The sequence below is a fragment of the Nestor notabilis genome, unplaced genomic scaffold (genome assembly GCF_000696875.1).
Source record: "Nestor notabilis isolate BGI_N333 unplaced genomic scaffold, ASM69687v1 scaffold12576, whole genome shotgun sequence".
Lineage (NCBI taxonomy): Eukaryota > Metazoa > Chordata > Aves > Psittaciformes > Psittacidae > Nestor > Nestor notabilis.
The window spans coordinates 35,574-49,291 of NW_009932451.1; the positions used below are offsets into that span (position 1 = coordinate 35,574).

At 36.3% G+C, this 13,718-nt stretch overlaps 1 protein-coding gene across 3 annotated transcripts in view; it reads left to right on the plus strand.

The window, feature by feature from the left end:
- Positions 1-13,718, plus strand: part of LRRFIP2 (leucine rich repeat (in FLII) interacting protein 2) — a 41,424-nt gene that overhangs the window by 26,800 nt on the left and 906 nt on the right. For 2 of the 3 annotated variants that reach the window (XM_010016404.1, XM_010016403.1), the window contains 7 exons: positions 1,614-1,784; positions 2,322-2,414; positions 8,445-8,577; positions 9,848-9,897; positions 10,963-11,083; positions 12,097-12,176; positions 12,931-13,035. In XM_010016404.1, coding sequence (XP_010014706.1) covers positions 1,614-1,784; positions 2,322-2,414; positions 8,445-8,577; positions 9,848-9,897; positions 10,963-11,083; positions 12,097-12,176; positions 12,931-13,035 — 753 coding nt within the window. Of the gene's footprint in view, positions 1-1,613; positions 1,785-2,321; positions 2,415-4,415; positions 4,509-8,095; positions 8,198-8,444; positions 8,578-9,847; positions 9,898-10,962; positions 11,084-12,096; positions 12,177-12,930; positions 13,036-13,718 lie in introns of all 3 variants that reach the window. The other variant, XM_010016402.1, reaches the window with a different exon arrangement.

Genomic DNA, 13,718 nt, shown 5'->3' on the forward strand with positions numbered 1-13,718 from the left:
GGAAGTTTTGATGTCCCTGATGTTTTGTTGTACCAATCTTTACAAGATTTGTCATGTTTACACCATCACAAAAAAATCTTTCTCTGTGGCTTTAATTTGAAGAGTTACTTGAATGCACTTTATTCTTTATTTTTCATTATGTTCTCTCTATCTTCAGTCTTGGCTGTTTGCTGTTTACTGCTTCCCAAATGATAGTGGCACCTCATATTTTCACTACTTATACTGTCTTTTCTGATCTGTAGTCTGTCAGGGTATGTCTTAAGTTATTTTTTCTGGGGTTTCTAAAATACTGTATTTCTCCAACACAAAACTGCAGAATTCAGTGAATGGGACAGAGAGGCGTAAATATATATGATTATGATAAAAATGATAAAAGCTAAAATATGTACTTGAAGGACAGCTTTCTCAAAATGGAGGTTTAGAACATGGAATAGTGTTTGAGGATTGAGCTTTTTTTGATTTCTTATAGTGTGATTTGCTATCCATAAAGAGCAGAAACAAAAAAGGTTGTGTCATTTTACTGTATCACAGAAAGCACTCTTCAGCTTTTCCTGAGGAAACTGAGATTATTGCCACCTTCTCCCCTAATATCTTAGTCCTTAGTTCTACAGTTCTGTTTTCTTTAAAACCCAAGCCTGCAGCCCTTCCTGTTCTAGTACTTCTACTGTCATAATACAAATAATGAAAAATAGAGGTTAAGCTACTTAGACCTTCAAAGAACAGATTACTTGAAATACTAGGGGACTTGTAGGAGGGCACAGATGTACTTTGGAGAGGGAATGGTTTAATAGTTCTTTTTCAATTCTAAAGTTAGGACTCTGTGCAACTCATTTTTTGTAACGGAATGCAGCTGAAATCACTGCATGTTTGAAAGTGCCTGGAGTGATAGTTGTTCTAGTAGATGAATAATAGACATTTGTTACAGTACTGAGAAAAGAATAATAGGATAAATCATTTTGGTAACTGTCAGAATTGTGTAAGACAGTATAAAGCAAGGCATATGTGCACCTTCAGGTAGAGAATCAAGCATGTGAGTCTTTACATGCCTTATTTAAAATGAAAGTCTTAGTAAGAAAGACAAAATGTCTGCTTAAGCAGGGAATCATTATTACTGAAAAAATGTGACTACATTAAAACTTTGAGGTAATACAGCACTACTTTAATGAGCATTAAGTTAAAGCTACTCTTAGAGGTATTTCTGTGACCTTTTTTAGTCATTTCATTGTCTGACTTCTCTGCCGAATTTGTTGCCTCATTCTAGAATGTTTTCCTCATGCATGCATTGAAAATACAATAAAGCTGTGATATTGCTACTCTGTCCTGTGAGCTGTGAAGGTGGCAAAGTAAAAAAAAAATGCAAGTGAAATATTATCTTGTAGTTTTCATAGTTGTGGAATGATGACTTTTCATTGCTGTGTGTGACCTAACCCGAATAATGGAACCTGTGTTGTGACTTGGTGTCGCTAAAGGGAAGACACAAATACAATTCAGACACAAAAATGGTGTTGTAGTTTTTGCTGTATAACAGCACTCTTCAGCATTGTGGTGTTATTTTAACATTATAACAATGCATAAGAAAGTGTTATTAATGTAAGCCTTTCTACTGTGTGTAGGATTCGCTAGCTGAAGTTGAAGAGAAGTACAAGAAAGCAATGGTTTCCAATGCTCAACTAGACAATGAGAAAAACAACTTGGTTTACCAAGTGGATACCCTGAAAGATGTCATTGAGGAGAAAGAAGAACAGATAGCAGAGTTCTACAGGGAGAATGAAGAGAAGTCAAAGGTACTGATTTTTAAGACTACTTCAAACTTTGAAGGTAAACCATAGAAACCTTGGACTACTTAGTATGAACAATTGAAAACTTGTGAATTAGTAGAAAAGTCTCAGTGGCCTGAGATGGTTTGAGTATTGTGTTTGTTTTTAACAAAAACCAAACCCTCACTAACACCCCCACCTCCAGGGAAAAAAAGTAAGTTAATGTGATACACTGAAGATAATGTATGAATTTAAATCAAACACGTTCAGCCCCCACTTTCTTAAAAAGGGAACGTCTATGACAGCTTCTTCCAGCAATATTTAGATAAATTCAGTATCTGAGCTTTTCTAGTTAATACTGTGCTTAAGCCTTTATGGCATCTTTCCACTAAACATTTTATTAAATAAAATCTTCTGTGTAGTAAGTATCTGGAGAACTTACCTAAAAGTCTGATTCTGTGATTTTTAGCTCCTCTGTAGGTAGAATTTCTCAAATCGCTGCAGTAATTTCTTAGACACTGTTAAGTGTCATTACTAACTTTTTTAAACTTTCCATTGACACAGGAATTAGAAAGACAGAAACACATGTGCAGTGTTCTGCAGCATAAGCTGGATGAACTTAAAGAGGGCCTTCGTCAGAGAGATGAATTGATAGAGGTATGTACCTATGAAAGTGTATGATGGAACTTGCAAACAAATACGGCGTAAGATTTGTGTGGGAACAGCCATTGTACACAAAATGAACTTAAATATCATCTTGCATTTTTAGGAAAGAATTTATCTTGGTTTAGTGGGTAGATCTCTCTTGAAATTTACAGAGTTCAAAATGTCTCTGCACAGTCTTCAGATGGATTATGTCTTGTGAAATGCTTAATTCCTATGAGAATTGTGGTGTTCCCATGAATGTTCTTTGTATCTTTCTTCCTTTTGAAGGCAGAACTAATGTTTGCATGGCCAAAATCTTTTTGCATAGCCAGAAGTTCTGATGCATGGGTAATACTAAATGTTATCCTTGCCTTTCCCAAAAGTTTTCATTTCAGTTGTTCCAGATTTTTGTGAGCATCAGCCACTGAAGTTTGTGGTAGTGAATGTTTGTTTGCTTACAAGTCAAGTATAAATATAGCAACACTGGTCAGCATGTTACTGTGTCATAACCATTTTGCTGGGTGTGCAGTGTGTGTTCCTTTCTTCTCTCACCCTGTTCTTTTTCCCTTTCTTCTGGAAACAAATCAATGTGCCCTAAAATCCCAATACAGTTATTATCAGTCTTCATTTTAAATGGTCCACAAAGGTATAAGTTGTCCACAGTAGGTGGGCGCCCATTTCCCATTGATTTTAGTTATAGCGTTGGCAGTCTTAGTTCAATTAATACATCATTTTCTCACTGCCTTGTGGTTTCAGTAAAAATTGCTAATCTTTAAGTATGTGGCCCAAAGTTTCCATTACCTTATTTTCAAAAGCTATATAACACTGCATTTCATTGATCAGTTTCTTTCCCCATTAAGTTCTTGTGCTTTCCAGGTAGTAGTACGGTAACTCCAAAAGGCTTTTGAAAAGTCACAGATCTGTTATGATTACTGAGAAAATAATATACTCCCTGAACTGGAGTTGGTATGACTTACTAGCAGAAGAAAAGGAATAAGATTAGCCAAAGTAGCAGCATTTTGCAGCAGATTAATGCTGGCAAGCAGGAAAAGTTTAGCAAATTCTGGTTGTAGCTCTTTTCCTTGTTCTGGATTCTCTTTGACTTCACTGTGAATTAAAAAAAACTGTATACTTTCTCCTTTGGTTTTTGGGGTATTTTGGGGGGTTCTGGTTTTTTGTTCTTTGCTTTTTAAATTATGTGAATCACAAATATACAATAGATTTGTGTGGAGTGTAGAATATAGCTTGTGTGGAATTTTCATCAAATGCGAGGATTCCCTTGACCTTACTTGATTGGAGTAACTTCTCTATCAAACAGAAGATCTAGCTGAAGCCATTTAGCTTTTTGCAGAAAGACATTGTCTTCACTCCCAGATGTAAAATCAAGTTCACTCATTAGAAGGGAAAAAAATTGTCACTAGCCCTAAAAATTCTTGTCATCTTCATACACAGTTATATGAGCGTAGAAGAGAATTCTAGTTAAGTGTGCAGCACATAGCAAAATGCAGGCTTAGAGTAAAAACTGGGACTACACTTGATATGTATTAGTATAGTGTCAGAAGCTGTATTTCACTTCCTGGATGCTTGATTCAGGCTTCCTTCTTTATATTTTAAAGAAGATTTTCTATTTTATAGAACACTAATAAAACTACTTGTTACATTAGTGTTCACTTTCAAACAGGACTTTAAGGTATCTGGACATGACAACAGCGTAGTTATTTTCCTATAGGAAAAGCTGTTATCCCCAGTCTGCAATAGGAACTGTTACTAAACAAAGAATGTAGCTCTATCTGCACTAGATTTCCCATCAATATTGAATAAATTAATTACCATTCTTTTGCATGAATTCATAAAGAATATATTAAGTTGCACCCTTTTTCTTTAACCTCATGCTCATAAACTCTTTGACTTTATTACTTAATTTCCTTTATTTGAATGTGGTTTGTTTTTGTTTTTTTTCTGTTTCCTTACTTCTTTCCTCTTTTATTCTTCCCTCCATCCTATTTACTACAGGAGAATCAACGCATGCAGCAGAATATAGACTCCATAACCAAAGAGGTGTTTGATCTCCAGGAGACAATTAATTGGAAAGATAAAAAAATAGGGGTATGAATCAAATAGCGGGGGAGGTATTGTTTCATTTTAGAAGTAGATGGATGCCCCCACACCCCAAGGAATGCTGTGTACTCTAAAGAAATGAAGGCTGCTCCTGATTTAAATGTTTAAAATGGTTTGCGGTCTTTAGAAGATGAGCTCCATCTTTACTTGCATTATGATGAATAACACTAATAAAATCTGTAATATAACTGTTAGGCCGTCAATTTTATAATATTTATACAAAATATTCTTTACCTGTATTCAGGGCTTGAAATGTTACATTTCCCTTATGGCTTTGGTCTGTATATTGATCCATAGTGACATAGCAATAATGTAATTTTAAGCAGATTTGAAATTGGGTAAATAGAATTTTCAAAGCCTTCTGCCATTTGACTCCCGCCTCTGTCATCAACTTAGCAATTTGCATAAGAATTAGTGGGTTTTGAAATGGTTTGGTTTGCACTGCCTGGGATAAGAGAGATGAAATACCCCAAATAATGGAAAACCTAGAGAGCTGTAGGAGCGAAGTGTCAAAGTCTAGAGGAACCTCAGTAAGTATTTGTAGATTGTGCTTGCATTTGCCAGTGTTCAAGGCCAGGTTGGACACAGGGCCTTGTGTAACCTGCTCTAGTGGAAGGTGTCCCTGCGCGTGGCAGGGGTTGGAACTGGATGAGCTTTAAGGTCCCTTCCAACCCAAACCATTCTATGATTCTATACCTAGTACTAAAAAATACAATCTTGAATTCACTTCTGCAGCCAACTTGCAGATTCCTGTATTGAACTTTTGAACCTTCTAGGGCTGGTTAGCTTGAATGCAACAATGAACCAAGCTGATTTCTTGATATCACGCACAAAATACCAGGGTTACCAGCTGTTGTAATTGAGAGCTGGAACCAACAGTGGTTGTGTGGGACCTTTTGAGGAGCATCTGTAGGGTTCGTGAGTAAGAAGCAAGGTAGTACAGGAAGAACTGTGTTAGTACTTGCTATGCAGCTAATGTAGGTCAGGCAGGGCTTGTCAGCTTTGCTTCTGGGCAGCATGGAGCTGGTAGGACTGTCTTAAGTCGGCCTGACCCTCAGGGATAACTGCTTGGCTCAGAACTTGTGGCTGTTTTGTGCCACAGGTAAATTGCCTGGTGGTGAGGAGTTAACTGGAAAGTCTTTAGAAAGGAATTCTCTGCCTCCTAGTAACAGTAGGGTCATTTATCTCCAATTGAATTTTACACCAGATTTTGACATGCATAGATTGCTTTGAAGATTGCTGCATTTGCTGGAGTTCAAGCCACTTTGAAAAGTTATCTTTTAACTGATAGTGCCCAGTTAAAAAAGCACTGTTGCACTGTCTTTTTTCAATCCATGTTTATTTAATGTCTCAGTCCTTCAGTCCAATTCTCTTCACCATAAAAAAACATTTCAACATTTTTAAGCTTATGAACATTCTTCTGAGCAGTTTGGTTTATTTTATCTTTAACCATGTTCTTTCCATACTTACTCTTCACCTTTGTGTAGTTTGTGCAAGCACTTCTTGCGTTCAAAGACATTGCTACAGTTGGCACAGAGCATATCATTTATCTAATGTTCAAACAAAAATAGTTACCAGCCAGAAGGACAACAAAGATTTTTTTTCCTTCAGCCAAAATTTTCTTGCCAGTTTGTGTTCTCGTAAACAGCAAAACTGGATTTTTTTCCTAGTTTTTATTTTTACCATCCTGGAATTGAAATTTCTTAGTCCTTAAAATGTAAACATGCTGCTGTCTTTTCTTTCTGACTTGTGTTATCTAGAGACACAATTCTTAACTCAAAGTTTTTGAGTCTTTCTCCCCAGTACTGAGTAGCTTTGCTTATTGTTACTCTATTCCAGTTTGGTGGCTCCAAATGGTACATGCACTGCCAGTTTGGAATTAGCAGTGGAGTGTCTGAGCTTGGTGTAGATTTCATGCAGGTTTCTTGGAATATTTAGAAAATAAGACCCCAGACAAATCTGCTTTCTGCTAGATGGTCAGATTTTAATTATACTGGTCTGTTAAAACATCCCTGAAGAGCTTGTGCTGATTTCTGCCTCCCCCCTCAAAGAACTGCAAAAGTAGATTTAGTACAAAATTCACTTTTCATGTATTTTAATTCCTGAGCATACAAACAGTAGCAACTTTGCTAAAGTTTTTCAACATCCCTCCATAGGCAGAGATACATGGCTGTATCAGTGTCACTTCCGATCAAATTTTCCTGATTTCTATGCACATAACACTTGTGCATGGCGGTGAGGATAGGAAGGATGTTTTGGAAAGGTCAGCAGCATTACAGGGCACTGCCAGGCACATGGGATCTGTGTCTGCAGTGTGATTCTGGGCCTCTATGTCTGTTCTCTTCAGTGGGTGAGCTTACTTCCCCCTCTGTCTCTGCTGCTGTTCTTCAAATACAGGAAAAGTGTATCTTTAAGTGGAACACAAAATGATGTAGTGATTAAGGTTCTCTGCAGTGTTTATGATGTAGTTAGAGATCTACTATGTGGTAGGAAATAAAAGGACATCTTATGAGTTCTTTTTGATGTGACAGCTAATATTTTCGTACACATTGAACTACCTGTATTTTAAATATCACATTTAAGTATTAGTAAACCAAGTGCAATGGCACTTACATTTTTCTGTTGAAAGTAAGAGTAATACATTAAAACGTTTCTCTGGATTCTAGATGATGATTAAAATTCAGCATACTGCAATTATTATGTGGGGCAATTACAGTACAAAGGTATACACCTTCATTTCTTTCTAGGTATCAGTCCATTCCTAAACTTTTATGCATGACATGAGGTTTAGTGGATAACTTTCTTGGCAAAACGTGTGCACTTTTGCAGTTGCTGTATGGTTAGGATTATTTGTAATGCTTGCAGTATTGAGTTTGAATGAATAATGGAATGGGATGCTGCAAGTGAAAGTGTCTGATTCACTGCCAGGTAACACAGCTCCCGCATAGGTAGGCAAACCCATCTACATACATATTGCTGCAATCCTTGTTTGTGCTAGTAGTACTGCTTTTTTCTCCCCCTCTCAAACTTACTGCTTTGGGTTTAGTAAAGGTTAGTTGTAGTACTTAAGCAGCTAGTAAACAAACTAGTATTTCTAAGTGGACAGGCTTTTATATCCAAGGTCTTTTATGAATTATGTTTCTACTTTCTGTACCCTTTAAGAGGTAGAGAAATCAGTTCAATGGATGTAATGCTTTAGGATCTTTGCCAATTGAGTTCCAGCAAACTTTATTTCTGGCCACAGAGTGCCTGTAATAAGAAAAATCACTCCTTTGGTATTTGATTTAGTTTATCAAAATCTACCAAAAATAGAATCTACTTAATAAAAATCTAGAATAGAATCTACTGAGACTTGCCTGGGAAAAAAAATTGTCATGACAAGCCTGCAGCAATGGGACTAGATGTGACTTGTAAAAAGTAGTGATCAGAGATCTACGTTAATATACATTAAATACCCCTTTTAATTTCCTTACTTTTGTTGAGCTCTTTGTGTTTACTTGTAGAAAATCTCTCTGCTGTCTGTCATATGCTTTTTCTCTGTGCCATTCTTTTTCTTGCCATCTGCCTGAGCCCAGGCCCTAGAAAGACAGAAAGATTACTTTGACTGCATTAAGAATGAGCGAGATGAGCTCAGAGAGGAGTTGGCTGACCTGAAGGAAACAATGAAGAGAGGAGAGGTATGTTTGTAGTAGTTACTTTACAGTAACAGAAATCCAGGAGTGGGGCATGAAATCCAGGTCAATGAAAAAGAGGAACAATGGTTACTACTCTTGTGCAGTCTCAAAACCTGACCTTAGGGTAGGATAAATGGCACAATAGTCGTAACTTTTTCAATCAACTTGAAAAGCTTTTTACAAACTCTTCTGTCCAGTTGTTTTGGCATTGCTCTTGTATGAGTAGTTTTTTCTTCTTGTGTGATTTTAGAAACATGGATTAGTTATAATCCCAGATGGCACACCAAACGGTGACGTAAACCATGAATCAGTGGTTGGTGCAATAACGGTTGTATCACAGGAAGCTGCTCAAGTCTTGGAATCTGCAGGAGAAGGACCACTAGGTAAAAATACCCTACCGTACATTATGATAGAGTGTTTGAAGTCTTTGTTTCCCTCCTGTTCACAGTGATTTGCAGCCACAGAAAGATGCTTCTGGAATACACAACTTTCAAGATTGTTATTTATTTTTTATGCTGAATGAGAAAACAAATTTACCTGAGTAAAAAAAAATAGTATGTGCTTGGATGTTTGTAATTGATTAGATCTCTTAGTCCAGATTTTGTTACTGTCAGAAAGTATCTTGCCTGAAAGTGTAGTCTTTCAGATTAGTTTGTTTTCTGTTGTTTCATGGAAAAATGTTCTTTGTGTATAACCAGTGAAAGAACTTCTGTTGAAGAAAGCAAAGTCTTGTATATTCTTTCCCCGTCCTTGAAATACTTCTACCTTTAATGTAAAGCAAATGCAGTCTTTCATTTCATTCATTAGAAAACCAAGTTTTAATAACATTCAAGTAATGGCATGGACAGCAGAAAGATAGAAGTTTTGGGGGCCTTTATTTTAACTTGCTTTTATCCTTAGGTTGAACAAATTATTGTACGCATAGTCAATCTACTGTAAAACTCGGTTAACATGCAAAGAAGTATCTGTATAGGCTTGCATTATATTTGTAAATAATATATAATAGTTACATATATTTGAATAGACAGAGATTAGACTTGATGCATGTTCTGCTGTGGCTCCATCACTGTGAGATCTTTATTGCGTTGTTTCTGTCAGAGATAACATTTCCAAGGAGACTGCTTTAATCTTAGCACGGTGTTGTTTGACAGACTGTTTTGTGCCCATTACCCATCTTCGGACCTTGAGATACTGCAACATTCCTGTGGGTCCTCTCCCAAGTACTTTTTTTGGTGATTTAAGAACACTTCCTACAAACTTTCTAAACGCACGGGGAAGCTTTGTGCCTTCCCTGAATAGATAGCAATCCTTAAGAATAAGAAAGTTTTGTTGGAAATGGCTGTTCTAGGTATTGGGACAAAAATGTGCTTTATTATTAAAGAAAATCCTCAGTTGTTAATTTACTTCGAAGAATTACTAAACTCAGGTCTTGTTTTAAATTAATCTAATAAATAGTGTGAATTAAATATTTTTCCCTTTTTTTCTGCTACTAACTGAAGGCTGGTATGTTATTAGATACCAAAGTTTTATGCTCCCATTGCTATTTGCTTCAGGTTTGAAGAGCATTTTGTTTGAAAATGAAGAAAAAGTTATGAAAAAACATGGTTTTAGTTACAGATTTCTGTGGTTTTTAATTGGGTTCTTTGGTTTTAGATATCCGGCTACGAAAACTGGCTGGAGAAAAAGAGGAGTTACTGTCACAGGTAATACAAGCTGTTAATTTTTAAAAATAGATCTTGTGTATCCTTTTGCAGACTATTAATATATTGGCAATACCCAAATATTAAGCACCAAAGGTGCTTAATCAAGTACTTAAGCACTAAAGCAAAATAAAATACTCAGTTTCTTACCTGGCTGCCTACCAGGAATTATCAAGTTCTTCTCACTGGTGTCCTTATCCACATGACTTAGATCTTGGTGGGTTAAGAAGCCTCATTTCACTAACTGGTTAGTTGAAATCCAAGTTACTGTTGATTTACTATCAGTGCATGTATTTAAAATTGTTCTTTCTTTCATTTTTGTTTTGTGTAGAAATACTGAAGTCAGTAAAATTACATACTCATAAATTCAAGTAGCACTTCTTCCAAATTGCTGAGCAGTACTATTTCTTTGATCGTTTCAGTTACTCAAATAGAAAATGAGTATTATCAAAGTAGTTGTATTTTAATACAGTTCAGTATTGAGAAGAGAGGACTGAAGAAAACAGAGCCATAGGAATACCATAGTTTTTGTGCTCCTATTTGAACACATTCCAAATTTAAAGTGATGCTTTTGCTGGGAACATACCTTAATTTTAGTATAGATACTTGGTTTAGAATGCGAATAAATTATAGTATTAAATACAAGTGTATAAATATAAGCATATAAAGATGTATATGCATGTTTATCACCACATAGTTGTAAAAAACAGCATTAAAATATTTGTCGTGAATGAGAGTTTTGCAAGTTTACGGCAGTACCATACAGCTAATGTATACGATGGGATTTTGAGAGTCAAAAATAGTAGTTTCCACTTGTTGTAAATTCCAGGCACAGAGGACATGGCTGAGTAATCTATGTTGACATGCACTCACCCAGCAATGGGGAAGGGGGATTGCAGCCACAGGTCTTGGAGACTGGTTTTCCTGCCTCTTCTGCATCGGACACTTACAAAACTGTCTCAGCCAGCGGCACCTCGGGACTGCTTTACCTTTTTCCCCTTGAATGTTTAGATATACAACTACTGAGCTTCTGGGAGTCTTTTTCATAGAAGAACACTTCTTTTTCAGGTTAGAAAACTGAAGATGCAGTTGGAAGAAGAACGACAGAAATACTCTAAAAGCGACGGCATGAATCCAGATATCATAGGCTTAGAGAATGGTTCTGACTTGCAACTAATTGAAATGCAGAGTAAGTATATGGTTACTGTTCAAAGGTATTCTTATTGGCAAGAGGAAACAGACTTTTCCAACTCCTTTTCCTATATTGTGGTGTGGTAGCAGTATTGTGAATGAATATATTGTTACGCACCTAGCTTTTTTGTAGCACATTTCTCACTGCAAGGTAGCTTAAAGGTCTGCCTCTTTCAGTGTTGAATAACAATATTCTGGGAAGTTATTTTCCAGTCGATGACCTTGCCTAGAATGGGTGCTGCTACTCGAGCAGTTTCGGTTTTTAAATGATGGAATTTCAGCTGAAATATTCTGTTAATGTAGTCTACCTGATTTTTTTTTTGTTGAATCTTTGATATAGAAACTTAATCTAAAAGACTTATTCTCTGAAGCAAAACATGAAAAATTATTAAAGTTTAGCACAATCTTCAGTGTTGCTTCATAGAAGCACTAAGCGCCTTTCCACTTCAAGCAAGCTATTTCTTCAGCTGAGAACTTCACTGGTTTGACACACAGTCATTTAATATGGTTGTGGCAGTGAACATGAACAGAGCACTGGCGATATCAGGGCTAAAATATAACACAAAAATCATTTATGGTGTTCCTCAGAGTTTGTCAGGTTCAAGCCTTGTGCTCCTTAGCATTTAAATGTTATTACAGATGTCTATGCTAAATGATGCTGGTACTATTTCTATTGTGATTTGGCCAATTTTACAGCATGTGCTGGTTGCTGTGTTTTCTGGTTTTGAGAGAGGAGTTTGCTGGTCTAAATATGTGCTTTAAAAGGTGTGTGTCTCACAGCTGAGATGTAATGCACATTCTTAGAGAGACAGTAGTTGTGTTCACTAAGTAACAGGGGAATTATTTCCTTTTCATACTCTGAAAAAAGATTTCTGAAAACACATTTACCTCTATAATCCTGTATACAGGCTACTCAATAAAATGGTCTTTTTAACGATTTGTAGAGTAAAAGGGAAACTGCCAGTTTATAAAGTTGCTTTGGGTAATATATTCATGTCATTTTTTACCTAGGAGATGCCAACAGACAAATCAGTGAATACAAATTTAAGCTTTCAAAAGCTGAACAAGATATAACTACCTTGGAACAAAATGTAAGTGTGTCTGTCTTCATATTTATTGTTATCCTTACACTTGCTCTGTACACTTGTACAATACTTTTCTCAACAAAACTAGGAAAACATATTTTCTTATTTGATTTACTGTTTGATCTTTAGTTTGCACAGAATGGCACTATATTTGTATCTTTTCCATACTTCCTTCAATACCTGTGCATAGCCTAACCATAAGAGAAAATGTGCAGTTAATTTACTCAGATGTGAATGTACAGCAGAATATAAAGAGGAAATGAAGCTCCTAGTTCAAGGGAATCAGTTTATGTAGCTTAATTACTTGCAAGAAATTTGTATAGACTTTGGAAGGTATATAATTTACTCTCTGAAATTCATGAGTTTGTTTTTATAAATATAGATAGATACACATACTCTCACTGATTTACTTACACTTTGTGATTACACTGTGTGATTGTAACTCAGTAACACCGTATTAAAGTTCAGCATCTCTATAGGTCACATTAAAATCTCATAAATGGGAGGGATAGGCACTGAAGGGAATTCCAAGTTTCTGCCCACGAATCATTTTGCTGTTTTATTTGTTCTTTTGAACACTTTTTGCAATTATGGCTGCTGCGAACACAAACCTCCTTTTTCCAGAGGGAGATTGTATGGATAATTCACAAGTTGCCTTGTGTTATGGTGGCTTTTCAGAAAGGAAAGAACAGCTGGTGGCAGGTGAGCTTGGGGCGGAACACTGAAGTAATTGTTCCTTTTATCTTGTTTGGGTCTGCAGATTGCACGACTTGAGGGGCAGGTTACAAGGTATAAAAATGCAGCAGAAAATGCAGAAAAAGTAGAAGATGAACTCAAAGCTGAAAAGAGGAAGCTTCAGCGAGAGGTAATTGATTTGATTTTCTTTTCAGCTGTATATATTCCATGCTCCTTTCAGTCTTGAACTACTGTCTTTGGCTTCCAAGCTCTGTATTTTTGTAATCTTTAGTTACAGCTTTTAAGTGGTTTTTTGAGGAGACCATCAAGTCTGTCAGTGTTGAATTCAAAAGACAACTGTAGCATATGAGTAATACTAATTACTATTCACTGTAGTACTGCCTTGAAAAGGAGGATCTAAATTTGTATTTTCGTCTAAATGTGATAACTTTTATTATTTTATATTAATCCTTCTATAAAAATTACTGGAGAGCTGAATGCTCCCTGTGTCAAGTGCCAGCCTGGGAAGTTTCCATCGTGCACCTCCCAGGGAGCTGGGAAGAAGTTGTATTTAACTGAGCTGTTAATCATGCTTGCTGAAGAGCTGCTGCATGACTAGCATATGATACGGGCTACCCATGTGAATACATATCCACCGGCAAGTAAGAATGGAGAAGAGGGCTTCACCTTTAAATAGCATGTGAAAGGAAGTTGCAGGCACCTAGTTCTTTTGGAATTAGTACATGTTTCATGTCTCAGTTGCTTCCCAATTTTGTTTTTTAACAGTTGAATTCCAGTTCATCTGACTGCAGTAATGAGTGTTGTGTCTTAGCTTATATGTAGCACTCTTATAAAGTATGTAATACTTGCATT